Source organism: Populus alba, chromosome 16 (assembly GCF_005239225.2).
Source record: "Populus alba chromosome 16, ASM523922v2, whole genome shotgun sequence".
Taxonomy (NCBI): Eukaryota; Viridiplantae; Streptophyta; class Magnoliopsida; order Malpighiales; family Salicaceae; genus Populus; species Populus alba.
Genome location: NC_133299.1, coordinates 15784642 through 15805291, shown reverse-complemented (window position 1 = coordinate 15805291; position 20650 = coordinate 15784642). Strand labels below are relative to the sequence as shown.

At 35.1% G+C, this 20650-nt stretch overlaps 2 protein-coding genes across 8 annotated transcripts; both read right to left on the bottom strand.

Moving 5' to 3' along the window:
• Nucleotides 1–2973: 2973 nt before the first annotated feature.
• LOC118047183 (probable LRR receptor-like serine/threonine-protein kinase At5g37450) lies at nucleotides 2974–15597 on the bottom strand. Of its 3 annotated transcripts, none has more exons than XM_035056381.2 (21): nucleotides 15498–15597; nucleotides 15254–15353; nucleotides 14990–15137; nucleotides 14812–14883; nucleotides 14629–14700; nucleotides 11133–11276; nucleotides 10986–11057; nucleotides 10761–10832; nucleotides 9796–9870; nucleotides 9488–9556; nucleotides 9119–9187; nucleotides 8520–8591; nucleotides 8280–8366; nucleotides 8013–8081; nucleotides 6617–7131; nucleotides 6194–6352; nucleotides 5827–6110; nucleotides 5487–5538; nucleotides 4728–4975; nucleotides 4119–4253; nucleotides 2974–3516 (listed from the first exon to the last, which is right to left on the bottom strand). In XM_035056381.2, the coding sequence occupies exons 1-21, from the start codon at nucleotides 15501–15503 to the stop codon at nucleotides 3178–3180; spliced, it is 2859 nt and encodes a 952-aa protein (XP_034912272.1). In that variant the 5' UTR covers nucleotides 15504–15597; the 3' UTR covers nucleotides 2974–3177. The 3 variants fall into 3 exon arrangements, with proteins under 3 accessions (XP_034912272.1, XP_034912275.1, XP_073261407.1); XM_035056384.2 differs by having other exon boundaries at nucleotides 2975–3516; nucleotides 15452–15562; XM_073405306.1 differs by lacking the exons at nucleotides 14629–14700; nucleotides 14812–14883; nucleotides 14990–15137; nucleotides 15254–15353; nucleotides 15498–15597 and adding an exon at nucleotides 11444–11751 and having other exon boundaries at nucleotides 2977–3516; nucleotides 11133–11406.
• Nucleotides 15598–16746: 1149 nt separating this feature from the next.
• LOC118047196 (probable acetyltransferase TAP2) lies at nucleotides 16747–20152 on the bottom strand. 5 transcript variants are annotated; one of them, XR_004687290.2, is made up of 9 exons: nucleotides 19948–20152; nucleotides 19778–19848; nucleotides 19629–19689; nucleotides 19108–19291; nucleotides 18518–18617; nucleotides 18287–18387; nucleotides 17782–17958; nucleotides 17503–17596; nucleotides 17069–17099 (listed from the first exon to the last, which is right to left on the bottom strand). XR_004687290.2 is itself a non-coding variant. In XM_035056417.2 (8 exons), exons 1-8 carry the CDS (start codon nucleotides 19980–19982, stop codon nucleotides 17020–17022), a joined length of 696 nt encoding a protein of 231 aa, XP_034912308.1. In that variant the 5' UTR covers nucleotides 19983–20150; the 3' UTR covers nucleotides 16747–17019. The 5 variants fall into 5 exon arrangements, 3 of the variants coding, with proteins under 3 accessions (XP_034912308.1, XP_034912307.1, XP_034912309.1); XR_004687291.2 differs by having other exon boundaries at nucleotides 17072–17099; nucleotides 17735–17958; XM_035056417.2 differs by lacking the exon at nucleotides 17782–17958 and having other exon boundaries at nucleotides 16747–17099; nucleotides 19659–19689; nucleotides 19948–20150.
• Nucleotides 20153–20650: the final 498 nt, after the last annotated feature.

The window sequence follows — 20650 nt, the reverse complement described above, 5'->3', positions numbered from 1 at the left end:
CAGAATTTGATCCCATCAGAGCTGATCCCTAGATCCATTCCGGTGTATGGTAAGGTGTTTCTATCAATCTTCAACCATAAGGCACGCACCTTGACTACGCTTAAAAATATCATCAACCTTGTAACACGTCAACACGGTCATTTTCTTAGGCCTATTGAACATTCAAAGTAACAAATAATATATAAAATACCTTTGAGAAATTTAATTTCTGATAGCAACTTTCTCTTTAAATCAAGAAGAGAGAGATCCTATCTTTTACTTTGTTGAATGTTTTATCTAATTTTGATTATGATTGGTTGGCATCATTGTGTGTGAAGAAATCTGAGATTCTCCAATGTAGTTGTTTTAGTAAACGGATCAGTGAATATGATGAGCACTTGTTCTGATCCTTTACTTCCTAGGTCCACCTCGAAGAAAGAGAGACAGACACAAACATGAAAGAGAAGATGAAGCTCATGACCACTAAAAATGATAAGAACATCTAAATTTACTGTTAGTTCATTTATGCTTGTCAATAAATATGTGTAGAATCAATTAGTTAAAGCGATGAAACCGATTCAATGTTTCTTCTCCCTCGCAACACGGTTTTACTTGCAGAGTTCTCATAGTATCAGGAAGTTTGGGTGGTAGAGACCCCCTAAGGTTGCCCTTTCTCAGATCCCTGCAAACCACATTATAAGATATGCAGGTGTCATAAGTGAAACACAAGTTCATGAATATGAACACAAATTATTTTTTTAAACCAGCTATCCAGGATCGCAATTCTGCACTGTCAGAATTCATGTCAAAGACTTCATGATATATCTAGTCCAGACAGTGTGAAGATTCCTCCTCTGAACGCAAAAACAGCTCAGAGCATTCAAACCACGGATCGAGGACGGGTTGGGTGGTGGACTGGACATCTAAGGATTAGAGTTTTTGCACTGAGCTGGAAGAGGTTCGATTCCTTTTTGAAGCTGTTACGTTTTTTTCCCCTCACCTTTCTCGCATTCTTCTCTCTCGAATCCTCATGCATGTTATGTATCACACAAAACACTTCAAAAGATTTTTTTTAAAAATGAAAGAAAAATACTCAAACACAAATTTAAAACTTTAATTGGACGGATCATTAGAGGTGCTGGCAAATGCATTCGACTGAATCCCTTATGACGTCAAACCTATTGCAGGCTCGAATGCTAATGATTAATAATAGCCTGTTTAGGATTGTGATGGTTGTTTATGATTTAAAATATTTTTTATTTAAAAATATATTAAAATAATATTTTTTTTTTATTTTTAAAAAATTATTTTTGAGATTAATATATCAAAATGATTTGAAAACATAAAAAAATATATTTTTTAACAAAAAAAAATTCATAATTTAAAAGAACATGAAATGCAGTTTACACCACATTCCCAAACGGATTCGTATATTAAATAATGCTGGTTCAGCCAATCGATTGACCAGTTGATCGGGATTCCATAATCTCGATCTGCTAGTCTTCCATAATTCTATAGATTATTAAGACTTAAAAATTCCAAACTTTATATCAAATGATTTTGACCCAAACTAATACTAAAACATTTATTAAACTTCTTTAATCCACCTACTATACAACCCCCAATAAAAAAAATAAAAAACAACATAAAACATAGTCATGATACTTACTTCTTTAACCCTTTTTAAAACCCAAAAGCTTAAGTTTAGATAGAGCTAAATTTCTTGTTATATTTTAAGAAAAGTTATGGTTAGGAAGAGAAAAGAGAAGGGAAAAAAACAAATTCTTTTAGCAAACCTCTTCTTTAAATATATAGGTTAGGTTGGGTTCCTAGATTGTTCTTAGGCTTAGGTCTAATGGGTCATGACATGGGTCTTATAAAAAAATATATTAGGTTTTGCATCGATGGCGATGGCTTTTCTTTTGTTCATCCTTCTTCCCTCTCTTCTCTTTGGTTCCAGAGCCCAATTATGTATATTTTCAAAGCAACCCTTCAATTTATTTTTTTTTTTAGATTTGATTCATATTTTTTATTGTTATTTATTTTATTTTAGATTATCCATGAAATTAGAATTTTTTTTTTTCAATTTAATCCTTCTTTGGTTTTCTCATCTTTCAAATTCGGTCTCCATTCTTTTGATTTTATTTTTTTATTTTTTTATTGTTCTCTTAATTAAATTATCTTTTCAAATGCATCCCTCAATATTTCATATCGTTCTCTTAATTGAATTGTTTTTTCAATTGCATCCTACAATATTTTAGTTTAGTTTATTTTATGTTAAATTTGTTTTTAGTTTTTTTATTGCTATTTGTTTTGTTTTTAATCTTTTTTTATTGGAATTTTTTTTTTTCATTCTTCATCATTTTATTTATCAGGATTTTGTTAATCTTTTAGGTCACGAGTTTAAAAGATTTGATCAGGTTGATTTGGATCTTTTTTTTTCATGTTCTTTTTTATAATTAATTTTTTTTTGTACCATTCTTCAATAGGATTGTCTTGATCTCATGTGCTAGGTTACGAGTTTCACGTATTAGCCCAGCTTTGCTTGGAGTAATATTTCTTTTTAAAAAAACTTATTTGCTGTTGTTATTGTTGCCTAATTTTTTTTATCATACTATCAAATTAATCTAGGTTTAACTCAATTATTGAATTTCTCTTATTCTTTAAAAACACAGCAATATTCTTTTAAATCTTTTTTTTGTCGAGAATAAATTTGGTTTGGCACACCACATTGCGTAGGACACCAATCTAGTGGTTGTAGGAGCTAGTAATCATCAAATCTTTTTTTTTTTCCTCTCGGAACTATTAACGCAAATTACATTATTTGGTTTTGGCATTTCAAGTTGGATATATATGATAATGAACTTGCTCTTTCATTCATCAACCAAGTTATTCAATTGTTCATAGACTGACCAGTTCTTTCCCTTCTTTTTTTGTGGAAAACAGAAATTTGGCATCTTTGTATTCATGTCTCAAATCAAAGAAAGCATATGATACATAAAAAAAAAAAAAAAAAAAACTACTTGAGGTGCCTTGTACGTTTACATTTTGTAGCTAATTGGTGTAAAATGGAAAGTTTTGTTCGGTTCAATACTAGCGAAGTTATTTTTGAGCCACACATGTCGAGCACCAGGTGGATACACTCACCAGAATATATATACACAGATACATGGGGAGTTTCCGTTTTCACATAATCAATCAACGAGGCCTGATAACGGGAAATGCACCACTGACTAGATCACTTCCAAGGAAACCGGAGGAGGCAGAAGGTTTGCCTGTAGTAAAGAGAGCTGGCGAATCCACCCCTGACATTTCAGATGTTTCATGCTCTGATGAAATGGTGCCAGATTCTTGCAGCATATAGGATATATTCTCCAACTCGCGAACCACTTCCAACATTGATGGTCGTTCAGCAGGCTCATCATGACAGCACTTTAGGGCCAATGCCATGAATTTCTTGACACAATCGGAGGGATAAGGACCCATTTTTTGGTCTACGATGGAGAACATTATTCCAGATTGACATGCTGCGTTAATCTGTCGTTGACAAATAGAAGAGGCAACAACATTAGATTCTGATGAAAAAGGGTGCAACTTTAGCATGGAAATACTCTCTGCATGTTTTTAGTGTCCTATCAAAAACACTTTGTTTGTGCTCCACTGCAAACTTCTAGTTCTATGGTGCAAACGAGGAATAAACTTGAACTAGAAAAGGAAATAGGTTGTATGTTTAAGGTATCATATTATAGCATGATGATAATCTGTCCTCTGATGCTGGTGGTTGAGCATAAGAAAACTATTTTAGCTGAGAAATAGATGCAAAGATCTTCATCCGAGTCTAAAATTAACAGTAATGTCCAAATAGTTCCAATTTTTTATGAGACAAGACAGGGGGAACTGGCAAACACAATTGAGTTATTGAAAGAATCTCTGGTTATAGTGTGAAAATAACTCTGAAGCTTCTACAGTTACTGATAGAAACAGATTTAATGCCGGTCAGAGGTTCAAGCAATGATAAATACTACAATGCTGATATCCACTATTAATCCTGCTCAATTCTATCCTGAATCAAATTTTCACAGATGAAAAACAATAAGCAGTTGTTTAAGTTATGGTATTTATGATGAACCGTTATGTACCTCTCGAACAATATATTTTCCATGAGATATAGGCTCCATCCCTGTCAAGAGTTCAAGAAATACAACTCCAAGGCTATAAACATCACTCTTATCTGTCAACTTGTTGGTCAGAAAATATTCTGGATCGAGGTATCCCTGCATGGAGTTCAGGTTCAAGTGAGTTCAGTGCATTCCCACGCCAGATAAATATATCATGTAGAAGAAAGATCTGATTGCTACCCGAACTTGCTTTTTACCAAAGGTTTGGATATATTGCTAGGAAAAGGTACCCTTTGGAGAAGAGGCCATTGGTTAACTAATCAAATTTCTATGTAACTTTCATAACATGGATTTGATTTCACAAGATTGATGTACCAATGCTGAAAGGGACATGTTATATCATGATATTAGACTAAGCTTCAGTCATTACCTAGTCATTATAGAAATTTCCAAGACACTGGGAAATTGGAAAGTATAAAATGTGTGATTTCTTGTACATTGAAAACATGCGTTATAGTGATGATCTTAAATGTCTGTAGCATTGAAATTACAGGTAAATGTTATAACATCCTTTGAAGAGAGTTTCATAATCCACAACTCAAATTGATCATGTTATAGAATGCTACATACCGGTGTGCCTTTCACAATTGTGGATATATGAGACGCATCGCCTTCGCAATCTTGCACTGGTGCAAGCTTCGAAATTCCGAAATCTGAAACTTTTGCAGTAAATTTGAAGTCCAGTAATATGTTGTTTGCTTTGATATCTCGATGGATGATAGGTGGCTCAGCTTCAGTATGAAGGTAGAGTATACCCTTGGCTGAACCCAATGCAATATTCATCCTCATAGAAAAACTTGCAGGTCTTTTGAATTTACCTGTCATATCACACATCAACAACGTCAAATATGACTATATACAAGAAGAAACAATCGAGCTTCTACACCATGGATCCCCCCCCCCCCCAATCCTTTTTAAAACAAACAAAGATGATGACATAGCAGAAGAACAATTGTTAATCATGGCCCTGGAGCCCTTCCTGGGATCTGCCTCGATGGGTGAAATCTAGTATGAGAATCAGTTACGCCCTTCAAGTGACATCTAGCTAGCAACTTCGAAGCCTTATTTAGTGCTCATCCTACTCCTGCTAATGCTATAGCTGACAATGCTTCCTATTCTCTTTCAAATACTCCATATAAATTTATTTTTTGATTTCCTTGTGTAGATAAATGACTAATTAGAAGAGAATGAAGGGAAAAAATGGGAAATGAAAATGAGGCTTCAGTATAATCTTCTGCATACAAATCCACAAAATTTTCTTCAAAATGTTTGGAAAAAGAAAACAAGAAGAAGAATCTAATCCCAAGTCACACAATACAAAATGTTTACCAGAGAGGAGGTGTCCAACAGAACCATTAGGCATGAATTCATACACTAGCATCTGCGAAATACACAAAACGCAAGATGATAAGTTGTTGATTTTGAAGTAGAATGATAGGCATTATGGCACTCAATTTTGACAAGATACTGCCAGAATTTTTTAAAGAAATGAAGAGAAAACACAAAGAGCCTAGAATGACATTTTTAACATTTTTAACGCATGCTGATTAGGATGTTTACAACAGCATTCAACTGTTGGGAAGCTAAAATGACTCTCAGTCGGTAGCTGTTATCCCATAATCATATCACAAGAAGTCATATGTGACAGATATTGTTACCCACAACGTACCTGCTCGCCTTGTTCAACACAATACCCAACCAATGGCACCAAGTTGCGATGATGCAAGCGTGACAAGAGTTCAATTTCAGTGAAGAACTCTTTCTGACCCTGCAAAGATCCTTCATGTGCACGCTTGATGGCCACTATTGTACCATCAGCTAAAACTCCTTTATACACCTTTCCATAGCCTCCTTGCCCAACTTGCATAGAGTTATCAAAACCATTTGTTGCCATTTCAAGTACTGGAAAACTGAACTCTCTCAGACTTTCAGTTTTAAATGGAAGTTTTTGAGCTGCATGGAAAAAAAATAGCATCAATACTTTTTGATGGAGACAAGTGGGGGGGAGCAAATGTCATAACAAGATAATGGCTTACTTGACTTTTTCTTGAAAACTTGACGATAGAATCTCTTGTGCTTTTTATAGAAAATGAATGCAATGACCAAAGATATAGCAACTATGAGGGACATGGATCCTAACACAATTCCAAGAAGGGCACCTCTGCTCATTCCTGATTTCGGAAGCTTGAGAATCACTGACATTTTCAAAACAATGAAAGCAGTAAGTTCGCTGTATATGATTTGCCATGAAAGAAAAAGCCCCAACACCTCCCCCTGTATCTCTTGGGCCATGCATTTGATCAAATAACGAACTAGTTTGTAGAATAGAAATGGAGGAAGATGCAGCAATTCTAGTCACTAGACTCACTACTAATAACTTACTGCAGTTTCATTTTATCATACAATGTAGATGCAAAATTGATGTTTGAAGTGAAAAACATGTAGCTCCAGAGACATACCATTTTTGTAAGGTCCAAGGAGCGTGAAATTAAGTAGATCATATGGGCCAAAGGTATCATCGCCGGGAATGGAAAATGTAGCAAACTCGTCCATGAGCTGTAGAATCTCGCTTGTGTTGAATTTATAAGTATCATTACTAAATGAAGGAAAGATTTTCAAATACATCCTCAGCCGGGGACCTTCTTCCCACATGAATGAGTCAATCACTAGTTGGTAAGGGTTCATTTCAAGATAGTCGGTTATCCAAAGCCCAAATGGGAATTTATATGGTTGAAAATCTGATATGCTGGGACTTCTCAAGCGTAATCCAATGCCAAGAGGTGCAGCACAGAAGCAGGGAGCAGGAGATTCTGGGACGTATTCATAATTATCACTGAAGGGACAAGATTGAGTTTTGCAGCCTTCAGGGGAGTCATTTGAGCTTCCAGGAGCCTCAGTATCTCCAGTTGGGACTCCACAAAACGGGAGTATGTTTAGCTCATTTGCTCTTTGACAGACAGGATTGCCTTGAAGCCTAGATATCCAGTTATTAAAACTCTTAAAACTATTTGCTACACTTAATTTAGATCAATATTATTTCCTGCATTATATATGCAAGAAACTCTCTCGGAACATTTCACAACGGTAACTAAAGTCATTGTAGCAACATAGTCTAGTGAAAGAAATATTAAAACTAAATTCTAAAAGCATGTGATTCAGGGATACAAAAATAAATATAATCTGTACGTGACTGACTATATTATATATAGAAATTATATAACTTGATTAAGTAGGAAGAAAAAAAAATTACATGAGTACTATGAGAATGGGGGCTGGAAAAGGGGAAGGCAAAGGGAAAGTTATTCGTGCACATAACAGCAGGCACAGTGCAGAAATGATGATTCTATATATTAGAGAAGGTAACAAGCAAGAATTTACATGTCTCAGCAATGCAAAACATCATATAATTTCTGAAATCCAAATCTAATTTCAAAAAATCTAAGGCATGAAACTTACAATGTTATAACAAGTTTATGGGAACTGGGATCCTTGCACGATAATGATACAAGGTTTTGTCCAAGATAGTTCAGCACAGTGCAACCACTAATTGTGAAATGGAGTTATGTGATGAAACAACATGGTTCAATGAGTTGAAGCAGTGAGACAAGGAGTGACTGCTTGGGATCTAAGGAAACATCTAATCATAATTGGCAAAAGGACTTAACAATCAAATGATCAAGACATGGTATTTATCTCATTTAGATTAAATAAAAATATTATCGAAAATAAAAACAAGGCTATGCATCAGAAATTAAAAACAAGCATAAAAGAGCCCGGATGCAGTGACATTATTAAGAGTAAAAAGAAATGTATCTGCCAGAAAGTGAATATGTTATATGGTAAAACAAATCTCACCTGATGCTAACGTTTGCAGGAGGATTTATAATACCTGAAATATTCGTAAGTGAATTGTTCCGGAAATCCCTGCAAGTAATGCACAGTATAACAAGTTTAGGTAGAAGATACCGAAGGAGGAAGGCCAAGAAGTTCACTGTGCCTGACGCAAGTTACCCCAAAAACAATATAAATTGATACAACGAAGGATATGACATGGCGATAATTAAGAAAAGATAGACTGAAAAATTCAGTCAGAAAAGGTTGCTTTCTGTAATTAAGCCTTACAAGGTAAGTTTTGCAAATGAACCAAGAGTCAAACTCTGCCAAATGTTAGTGGGAGCATCACCACTCAAATTGTTGTTCGCAAGCAACCTGCAATAAAATATAATCTTCATTATCAACTGGTATCATCCATCAACTATAAAATCAAAGAGCTTCATAATATACGATTATTTTAACCACGCTAGCATAGTGTGCAGCAATAAAATAACAGAAAGTGCACAAATAAATGCAGAGAGGTCTTACAGTTTTTGGAGATGAGGAAAGCCCGAGAAATTTGAAGGGATTGGTCCAGTGAGCATATTGTTGGATAAATTGCTGCAATATTAGTTGTGAATTAATTTGTCATGTCAGAAAGAACAAGGATCGCTATATTAACCGCAGCAGCGAGGATTTTGAATTTCACATGAATACTCGAAGGAATGAATATATAATGTTATATGCTATACATCAAAATCATTCTAGAGTTGAAGATAAATCTGGTGGTTTGTTTCTGGTTTCACCACATGGGATTTGGATCATACCCACTTTCATCGTGTACAATCCCATTCATACATTGTGCGCTAGTCTTAAACCAGTTGAATTATCTTTTCTTTTGTTGCTGTTTATTTTTTGAACTTCCACTAACGCTATTGTAAGATATGCAAATAGTAGCATTTCATTAAATGCTAATGTTCTTGTGGTAACGTTCTATTTCATAATTTTAGCAGCAAAACATCTGCTGTTGATGCATACTAGCATGTATATAGCTTTGTATGCACGTCAACAAGCATAATACAGGGTGTAGAGACAATTCGAGCTGAAAAGCACCTGAGCTTCCACAAGTTTGGACTTCAGTAACTTACATAGTTGTGATATTAACAGAAAGCTTATTTGTCGGTATGCTTCCGGCTAGCTTATTTGAGCTTAGATCCCTGAAAAACAAATTATTAACAGCCATCAGAAAAAAATCAACATTCTAAAACAGATCCTAGTTAATTTGGGGGGAAAAAAACATTATTTTAAGACAACTACTCTACATAGTCATGAATATTTGCATATTAAGAACAACAACCAGTTCAAAAGGAGGGCAACTGCAGGTGATTCATAGAATATGACTGTTACTGTCACCTATTAAATACAAGCACATGAAACGAGGAAAGCTACATGCTTGAAGAATTTGTAAGAAATAATCATGGTTAAACGAAATACTCGAATTTTTCCTGAAGACTTACAAGTAGAGAAGGTGTGGTGAGCCACTCAGATCGGGAACAGATCCTTGCAAGTTGCAGTTCCTAAGACTCCTGCAGAGCTCAATGTGAGGGTGTTAATTAAGAACCAGTTTTAGAGAATTGCAGTTCAACAAAGGCAAGCAAGATCATTTTCCTAAAAAAGGACATCAGAAATTAACAAACAAAAGACTAAATGCAACTCTATGCATGTGTGACAGATCCCTATATGTTTTTTCACCATTGAGATAACATATTTACAGCATGCTTTTTCATGAAGAAAGTAAAAGGCTGAAGCATGGAGAAGAGCTTACAATTTCAACAGTGTGGACATGTTGCCATAAGACTCTGGGATCTCCGTTCCATTAAAGTTGTTGTTATCAAGTTGGCTGCAAAGATTTGAAGTCAGTCGTCCTTCTACATTTAAAAGAACTGCACATTTTCGACTAATTTTCATAATCCATTCAACGTGAAAAACCCTTCAGAAAGAGGATCAGAAAACCAGAAATTAAAGCCTTTTAGTGAACCTATTGGCATATTAACAGTATTAATACGTCCCAATCCATTTCATTGTATTCAATGATAAAATTACCAGAATTGCTTCTTCAGCCTATAAAATTGGATGCCTAAAGTATTGAAAATTCGCATGAAGTTTTCTGTCTAAGCTCTAGATAAATTTTTAACGGTATACATTAAATCTTCTACAAAATGTCTTTGTTTCTTACAAAAAAAAAAGGTGGGATTTTGAAGGAATCCATGATGGAAATGAGATTCAATTGAGAATTTCTGAAACTTAAAGGGACCTAATTGAGAAAGAAAATTGTTAGGGGACTCAATTGAGACTAACAATATAGCTGGGAAACTTTTTTGAACTCTGCCAAAAACCAACACTCACCCCTGATGTATAAAAAATGAGTCAGATTCAGCAGAAACCTGACTTCCAATCACACCACCCTTTAAACCTGATTCCGATCACACCGCCCCTTTAAACTGAATTTTGAAAAATTATGAAGTGTGGTAAAATAATTCAATGCTAATCTAGCAGGAACTGCTTTCAGAGGTGAAATCTTTGGAAACAACTGAAAGTCGAACGTATCCCCAAATGAAAACCATTACAAGAAACAAAACATATGTTAGTTTAACAAAGACATTCACCTTGTTGACAAATATACAAGATCAGTGTTAGGGAGTCTGAGCACAAATCACACACGAGCTTATGCATACAAAAATCAGTGAATACATTTCATCAAGTTAGAGTCATTAATGAGATGGAACTTACAAAACCGTCAACTTTGGCATCTTTGAAAGCTCTGGTGGAAGATAGCCTGACAAGTTGTTATTATCCAACAGGCTGCAAACGTTGGCAACAGCAAGTGACAAAAAAAAAAAAAAAAAACTTAAGAAACATGAACGCAAAATTAGGTTCATTTGCTTCGAACTGACAGTGACAGCTTCATGAAAAAACGCAATCAATTGAATTAATGCAGGTTGTAACGGAACTTACAAGTGTATGAGTTGAGGTAATGCCCCAAGTTCCGGCGGAATCTGACCACTGATTGAGTTGTTGTTCATATGACTGCAATTAGAAAACATCCATGAGAACATGCAAGAAGGGGGGAAAGAGTTTGTCCCTAGAGAAGAAGCCACTTACAAGTGCCTGACATTGGTCAAGTTTGCAAACGATCTGGGAAGTGGTCCTGATATTTGATTTATGTCCAGCTGAAACTTGGTTATGTTGGGGAGATTACCAAGCTCATCCGGCAAAGGACCTGATATTTGGTTCCCGCTCAAAAGCCTGCAAATGGAGAATGGTATAGTAACTATATGCCATGCAATATATGATCCATGTCTATATTACTCATGCCCACAAGCAGATCTCCTGCTTTCCAATTTCACAAAGCAGAAGCTTGACCAATCTTGGTCACCTAAGATGGATGTAATGCCTAAGGCAAGAATGACCACCTATTTCTCTTTCACACTCTGTCTTAAACCTTTCCTCTCCCTCCCCTTCAAAAGAACCAAACAAAAAAAGATGGATTATTCTCCACCAAATTGCCCTCTATCTTCCTTCCCCCCAACCATAGAGTAATATGGAAAGTCTACTTTTTCAAGAATCAAACAACTAGCAAAGTGAAATTTGTTTCTTGGCACTTGATTTTGCAATTTACATAATGTGCAGCAACTATTACGTAGAACAATTATGCAGGAGTTTATGACCAGATTGGAGCATAAAGTTGTCATTTTTCTATTTTTATTATTTTCCTAGTTAATTTTAAATTTTAATTATTTATTTTTTATTTAACTTATAATTTTTTATTTAATTAGTATTTTACTATTTAGAAATTCTAATGCTAAATAAATTCTGTTAATTAGATAAATTTTAAATAAAAAATTTTCCAATAAAGGATTTAATTTAGTACTAATATAAATAGGTTTGTCTAGTTTATTTCATGGAGTTCAATACTATTATTTAGATTCAATAAAAATACCAAAGAATTTTCTCTAGATTTCTTTGTCGTTTGGTCTATAATCTTAGAGCTTGAGAACAATAGTTTTATTTTTGTTATGTGCTCCGTCATGTGGTATTAGAGTGGGTCAATATCCAGACTAGTGGCGAACTGTGAAAAGAATTGTGGAGCAGTTGCTGGCAACCATCTTCATGACGGTGATCAGAGGATGTAGGCTGTTTGGGATCGGCTAAATCTTCATTTAGTAGTGATAGAAACTTTAGAGGAGCAAATGCAAACTAGCTTCGGCGACATCAATGTCAGATTTGATGACCTCACAAACAGGTTTAAGGCACTAGGATTGTGGGCAAACATGAACCCGGGAAGAAGAGAGGCACGTGTTGAGGAGGACACCCATGGCGACCTGTTATTGAACCATTTCATGCAAATCCTTGTAGCTGGTATGACTACGAGTATTCATCTAATGAAGAAGATTTATTTGGTTGATGGGAAGCACAAATAGGAATCACAAAAGGAGAGAAACGTGCTTGGAGACTTACCTCGGGGTTGACCTTACCTTAGACCTATTCCTAAAATTCCATCTAAATAACCATTTGTCCATGTGAAGGGTGTTGGTGCAGATGAACTTGATGAAGGTCATAAGCCCTTGTCGGATATCAAGATAAACAACCACGACCCAAGAGATAGAAATCGATTAATGTGATTGAATGCCAGTATGACCAAGAACTTTTTTATGACAAGTATATTCTATGCAAACCTAATGGAGATGATGAAGAAGATTTATATGATGAAAATCTTGCAAACAAGGACAATGAGGACCTGGTAATTTCTAACAAGTTTTCTAGAGATATTATGAAAGATTATTTCGGGTTTCATTTAAGTACAACAGTTGAATTATTAGAGAGAATAGATGACGATGTCCTCAAGTTATCTATCAAAAATTACTCTTCCACTCCATAAAACAAATTCTTTGAATACAATATCGTAGCTAACTTATTCATGAAGTAGCATGCCTTTAACCTATGAGCTTCAAATTTTAATTTATGGTGTGTGTATAATAAGTAAAAATTCATATGTGATGTTATACTTTATGTTTTTATAAAGTCCACTTATAGATCCTTCCTATATTTTTTTACTTTAAACTTGAGTTCATCCATTGCTGAACAAATAAATGGTTCAAGAGAGCTTAAGTCCATGTGTTGTCCCTACTTTACTGACACCAAAGAAGGATGGCAGTTGGCGTATGTGTATTGATAATTGCCTATCAATAAAATCATTATAGGATACTAGTTTCCAATTCCACGATTTGATTACATGCTAGATTAGTTATGTGATGTAAGAATATTTTTAAAGATTGACTTGAAGAAGGAGTATCATCAAATTCATATTTGACCAGAGGATGAGTGGAAAACAACTTTAAAGATGAAATATAGGTTGTATGAGTAGTTATTCATGTCAATTGTGTTAAAGAATGCACTGAGCACATTTCATGAGGATGATTAATCAAGTTTTGTTTAGTTATAATGAAACAAATTATATTGAGCACTTAAGGAGTGTTATGAATGTGTTGCTAAAAAACAAGTTGTATGTGAATCTGAAGAAGTGGGTTTCATGACCAACAAGTTGTTATTCTTTGGTTTTGTAGTAAGAGCTAATGGAGTCAAAGTTGACACGGAGAAAGTAAGGGCAATTTATGATTGGACCATGCCCAAGACAGTTAGTGATGTGCAAAGTTTTCATAGCTTGGCTACTTTGTATAGGAGATTTATTTAGAATTTCAATAATATTATGGCACCAATCACTAAATGTTTAAAGAAGAGGAAGTTTAAGTGGGGTCACAGAGGAAGAGATAAAACAATTTTGTTCAATGTCATTTTACTTGTTAAACAGCTAAGCGGCGATCACAAAACATTGATTTATACATGCTTTTACTTACACATGAACATATCTAGGAAGAATTTTCCACGGATTTTGTGTTAGGCCTTCCATAAACTCGGTGAAGAATTGATTTTGTTTTTGTTGTTATGGATAGATATTAAAAAATGGCATACTTTATACTTTGTAAGAAGACAACAGATGTGATCAATATAGATAGGCTATTTTTCATAGAGATAATGAGGTTGCATGGTATTTCAAAAGTCATCACGTATGATAGAGATATTAGATTCCTTAGTTATTTTTTAGCTAACTTTATGGAAGATGTTTAATTCCTCTTTGAAGTTTAGCAGGAATGTTCATCCACAAATTGAAATAGAGTCTCTAAATAGAACTTTAAGCACTCTGATTCTTAGTATTGGTGGAGACAAGCCTAAACAGTGAGAAATTGCATTGGCTCATGCAAAACAAGTTAAATTGTTTAAAAAAGGAGTCATGTCCATGGTTTTCTTGTTCAAGAAGAGCTTTCTAGTAGGCACCTATAATAAACTAAAGATAAAGAAGTATGGTTCGCTCCGAAGAAAATCAATGATAATACTTATATTATATTATTAATCATCTGTATAACATATATAAGCATATCAAAAACCTTCCATTTTTGTTGATTTTAGTATTAATATAAAAATGGATATTGATTTATTTTATAAAAATTAATACTATTATTCAGATTCAATAAAAATATCAGAGAATTTTTTAAAAATTTCTTTATAGTTTGATCTATTTACTCCACATATTTCAACTTACAAAAGCTGCAAGGAAGTCATTTTCCCTATCTCTTTTGGTATGCTACCATTTATATTGTTCCACATAAAATTCCTGCAAAAAAGAAGCAAATTCAAAAGGATTGAGAGTTTCAGTACGTAACAAGGATGATGATTAAATAAAAGATGACCATTTGATATTAATTGATGGTATGATCTGACTCACAATCTTCTTGCATATGTTAGAAGACCGAGTTCAGGAGCTAATGTTCCAGAGAGATTCAGATGTAGCATACGCCTGCCAGAATGAATCATGTAATCAAAACGTACTTACATGATCTGATGAACCTTAATCTATAAAGATAACAGCAAATTATAAATATGAAAGTATAAAATCAGCATACAATTCTCTGACGTGAAAATAACCATCATTTTTATCCAAGATGCAGACTACTCCTGTCCAGTTCGATGTACAAGGATCACTTTTTTTCCAGTCGTTAAGATTGCCCTGTGTATCTATGAGCCTCCGATGGACAGCTTGCAAAACACTGACTGGAACACGGAGGAAAGAATCATTCGACAGTGACAATAACAAAACCAAGAAACATAATCAACCATGCACATGCTTGTAAGTGTGTCTGTTTATTCATGGATAAAGAGGAGAGAACCTTCCGATGGATGAGTCATCTGCGCTGAAGAAAGCATAGCAAAGTAACATTGCAACAAAGCAATAACGACTCCAAAGAGACAGAACCTCAGCCTCAACATCTGTCGAAATAAAATCCAATATGATCAGCATGTAAGAAAGAAACACAGAGAAGGAAGTAAACTGTCGTTGCGGTGGTCGAGAGGCAAAGCTAGCTTACTGTTATCAGAAAGACTACCGATTACTATATGGCAAAGAAACTTCACCTTCATGCAGTGATGGGATTGTGAGATTATAAGAAGCAAGAAGAGAGCATGCTAGAAGAGTGGTAGAGTCATTCTTATGTATAGAATTTGCAAAATAGTCAAGATGATAGATAGCCATTAAAAAAATAAAAGTATTGCTCAAGCCAACTCCCAAGCCACTGTAAGGCGCCAAACAACATTGTTGACCATTTTTATTTCTATTATTGTTGTTCTTTTCTCGTTCATTTTCAATTAATTTCCCCCCTCTTTCACCTGAATTACACCCCCCATCTATTCTTGAGTGGTTCAATTAAACGTTGGGGTAGTTTCCTGTAAAAAAAAAATAATGGATTGGGCCACAGAGTACCGGAAAATTTCGACAAAAGAGGAGGTATCATCCCAAATCCCTTTTAACTTTCGAAAGTGGCCTTTTTTTCCTTTTTCTTTTTGATCTTTTATATTTACAAGCAATGAGATATATACGAGTCCCTTTGAATGCCTCGAGACGACACTTGCATCGTTCATTTCTGGAGAAGATGTTGCTTGAATCACGGTTTGATGCCATTGGTGAGATGGGCAAACCAGGGTGTTATTGCTGGACATAATACAAGGTCATCTCCCTTTTCTATGTTTTTATCCAAACACTATATATTAAGAATTGTGCACCTTTCTCCAACGGTAAGCCTTCTCCCCTCCCGGCTGGGTTGTTTTAAACAAATATAACAAGGGAAAGGAGACTTAAAAAAATGTCGCCACGCCATGCTAGTGGATAAATTTTAATCCCGTTTAACAGTGAAGTCAAAAGGACCCCGTCTAATTAACCTAAATAAATATAGTGGCATGGATGAGATCATACATCAATGTAAACAACCGAAACTAAAATTTTATGCGAATTTGTACCGAGTCAGTACAGTACGGCAAAAAGCCATCAGAGATGTCTACACCTACCGTGGAGCGCTGAGGACATCATTTACCAGGTCAACAGTTTTACAATAGATTATATGCAAAGGCTCGCGTAGACTAGGACTTTAAAGAGCAGGAATATGAAAGCCTAAAACTTATCAAATGAAAGAAATGGTCTTATGATTCGGTCCCTGTCTCTCACCATGCGAGGGCATTTGTTTTGGATTTGAATTTCTATGAAATCAACCACATTATAGATAAGATAAATGTTGCTTCAATAATACAATTTGATATGAGATCACTCAAATAGTGTTCTTCGATGGATTACAGTATCTGATAGTGAACGCCAAAACAATACAATAGCAAATTGGAAAAGTTCTCATCAAATCTCATGCTGCGTTAAGCAAGGTAATAAAGTACAGGATGTAGGAATAAATCAACTGTTCTTGAACAGTGGAAAGCTAACAGCCTCATATTTCCATGAGATACATGACAATCAATCGCGAAAGCTTCAAATTACAGTTACATGTGATGTGGACTTACAAGTGGGTTTCCTCTCTAAAGTCCTTTGTGCCATTGCATTTTGCAAGATGTATCAGTTACATTCAAGCACAAAGAAGCCTGTCCTCACCCCAGTCAACTAGTACTTTGGGTACCAAAACATACCTTTAATGCCCTCAGGATCAGGTTCAAATCCCAAATTCCGATAGAACTCTACTACTGCAATGGCAATCAAATAAATCCATGTCACAATCAAAATTTATAACTCTGATCAAAATAATTGATCCTGATCAAAAGAGAACATGGTTTCAAGGGTACTAATATTATAGGAGAAGCAAAGCTTAAATGAGTGCAATTGGACAGGATTGAATTAAATATGGAAACAAAGCAAGCAGTGCAAAATAAGAAACAATCTACATGCCCTCAATCAATCCTTGACCCTTTCTGAAAGATAAAATAATCAAATGTTTTGCAGTTGCACGTGCAGGAAAATACGAGTCGCCAGCCCCACATCCAGGTGAGAGGTACCAACATCTAACTGTAGCAGAAGATCTGGCAGATTTTATGGTGGGAATGCAGTGTAAAGAACCAACAATGCTTTTTACTGTACAGATTGCTATACCTTGACTATCTGCAAATAGCGTTATATTGCCAATGTCCCTTTGTAGAAGAGCTCTAATAATCTTTTCAACAAGTGTCTTACCAAGGCCTTGGCCCTGAATGAAATATAAAACAATTTTAGGAAGTGATGTTAGCTGGCATAGTATCAAACCAATTATAAGAATCTCTTAATATCAGAAGTGATAGATACATGCACTTTTAGAAGATGAATAGTGAGTTCATTCAATTAGTACATGATTCCAAGTCCAAAATTGCTTTGTTTCCATGCTCTGAACTTAACCTTTTCATGTCATAAACCACGACAAAGAAAAAGAAAATCTGGAAAAATGCTGTAGCCACCATAATCTGAAGCCGGCTAGGTCCTACGTGCTATCCATTCCAAATGCCTGCCATTTCGTAGCCAAACCAAAGGATCACACTACGACTAGCAATCGGTACGGCTTATTCTCTCCCCATTCTGCGACCAAAATATTTCCTAAGGTGACTATAAAGTCAACAATTCCTGCAGAACGCATCACTATTCCTATAATCATGTATCCCAAGAAAAAGGCAAGCAGAAAAGTAATAAAATCACTATTCCCATAATCATGTATCCCAGGAAAATGGCAAGCAGAAAAGTAATAAAATTTCAAGGATCATTCTCCTCGTGCAGGCAACTATGGAAGAAAATTGCACCACGCATGCATCTATGGACTCATATTGTTGCATAACAGAAGATAGTATTTCTAATTCTCTGCATCAGCAAGTCAGCACAGTTATCTATTAAAAAATAACATGAAGTATACCTGATAGCTAGGATCAACCAGAACATCCCAAATTGTAGCATTGAAGGCATGATCAGATGTAGCACGAGCCATGCCAATAAGCTTCTTTTGGTCATTCCCCTCTGTCAAATAACTTCTCCAAGTACACTAAGATGTTTACAAAATAATTTTAGATGTGGAAATAAGCGTAACTTTAACTTAACAAGATCAGTTACATGAAATGGGATGTCTTACAATATATCTACTACGTACCCGATCCAGGTGATTTCCGTATAGAATGCAATGTGGCTACCATGTAGCTATTTTTTAAAGCTGCATCTAATTTTGACAGTGGCCTTCTAGGCCAGCCCACCTGTTAAGCAATGATTTTAGTTGTTTTATTGATTTTGGATTTCACAAGTATATTACACCATAAAAATGTTTTGCCACTAATTAATTGGTGATCCTTCAAACTGGAAAGAAAGCATGCAGATTTCAAATGTGTGATGTGAGCAGCAATCAACCAATAATAGCTCATTGAATCGATTGTCCCAATCTTCCATTCATTGAAAGTTGGACTACTTCTGTTATTTTAACCCAATATGATAGCATCATTTTAGACTCTGGGCTTTCACAGGTCAGAATCCAGATTCAAGAAAGACTCTTCTGGGTAAATTTATAAATTGTGAATTTAAAAGATCAGCTACAGACATTGCAGAGATAATCATTGTGTAGCAAAATTTCCTATCATCTTCACCTCTTGACATCAGCCAGAATATAAGCCCGGTATTTGGTTTTTCATTGAGTTGATTCAATATCATAAGATTGCGACACATGATGGCATCAACCAGAAACACAGTTACCTTATCACACAGGGTCTGCAGATCATAAATATCAACATCCCCACCAGAAGAGAATATTATTTGCTCAACCACTCCATCTTCCTCAGTCTTTTCCACAAGAACAAACTCTTCAGGCTGTGGCTCTTCCTCTTCTTGGAGCGTAGAGGATGATTCCACAACTTGCGTCGGATTATCCTTCAAGAACCTGCAATAAAACACAACAATGAAAGCATCCCCGTTACATAAAACTAACTAGTGCGGTAGACAAATTATAGAAGCCCAAAAACTTACCCAACACACAATGCCCAGTAGCCTACAACCTCACACGACACCATAAGCATTGAATCTTTTACTCTCCAAAACTTTCAATAAGCAATCATAAATTCACACGACAACCAAGTTTTCCTAATCGAAACATACCGGATTCCATACAGACTCAAAGTGAAATATATTCCCAGGATTGGTTTAGGACATAACACAATCACAATTAGACAGTGAAACAAGATAAATTAATTAATTAAAAATAAACCAATTCATGTTACCCAGATCTTATGGAGTCCCAAAAGTTAGACCTGAGTCTCGAAACCTTAAGCTTTCTTCTCCCTGCCAAAAAAATATAAAATATTATCAATTCGAAATCATTTCAAAGCAGGATAAAGAGAGAAAAGTTAGGGCACAAGTAAGAACACACCTGTATTTGCAAGTCGGTAGTTGATATAATTGAATTGATGATTAGATGGTTGAGCTGAAAAAATTGGCAATCTGCAAAATTTGAATTAATAGGGTTAGCTTCAAAAATCCTAATTTTTGAACTGGAAATCAGCAGGTAGTTTGAAAGGAAGATTTTTTTTAATTAGTTACATGGAGGGAGGCGCGACGACGTTTAGGGTTAGCATTTTTTTGGTTTTCTGCGATGGGGAGAAGGGACAATTGCTTTGCAGGGGAGTGGAAGGTGTAGATGCTTTGCTGTGTGACTGTCACTGTGCTGCGGAGGGGTAGACACTAGACAGACGATGACGGAGGTTTATTTCAAATTTTGATTTTCTATTTCTGGCCCAGTGTTTTTAAGGTATTCCACAAGTTGCCTGATTTTATTTCCCATGGAATTTACATTTAAGTCACTCAAGATTTTTGTTCCACACAACAATGAATGTGCGGCATCCATGTTATTTAGGTGACGCGTGTGACATCACCTAGTAACCTAATCTAGTCAACTGATGTCTCATTAAATGCGCAATCATATCCTCTTTCACATAGTATGATGCATGTAAATAGATAATAGTTAGATTACCGTGGATAATCGATTGTTTATGTTTTTTTCTTTTCTTTTCTCTTTCTTAACAACTAAAATACATAATTGTCCTCTTTATTTGTTGTTTGTCAATTTTAGTCCTTAGTCTTTAAATTTCTTATTTCATCTTTATTCCTTTTATAAAAGTTTTTTTTTTTATTTTGTCTTTCAATTACAATTTCTTATATGTTTTGTTTTTCATTTCAGGTCTCATTTTTTAATTCTTATTTTGTTTTTATTCCCTTTATAATTTCAATCCTTCTAAATTTGTTC

Bases quoted from the DNA above. Each gene is read 5' to 3' on its own strand.
- LOC118047196 (XM_035056416.2), bottom strand. From the start codon at position 19,982: ATGCTAACCCTAAACGTCGTCGCGCCTCCCTCCAT. The intron at 19,849-19,947 runs GTAACTAATTAA...CAAATTTTGCAG, and splicing joins GTCGTCGCGCCTCCCTCCAT to ATTGCCAATTTTTTCAGCTC. The intron at 19,292-19,628 runs GTAACATGAATT...GTTTTATTGCAG, and splicing joins TGGGACTCCATAAGATCTGG to GTTCTTGAAGGATAATCCGA.
- LOC118047183 (XM_035056381.2), bottom strand. The intron at 8,367-8,519 runs GTAAGACCTCTC...ATTTTATTGCAG, and splicing joins TTTCCTCATCTCCAAAAACT to GTTGCTTGCGAACAACAATT. The intron at 4,254-4,727 runs GTATGTAGCATT...AACTCCATGCAG, and splicing joins CAATTGTGAAAGGCACACCG to GGATACCTCGATCCAGAATA.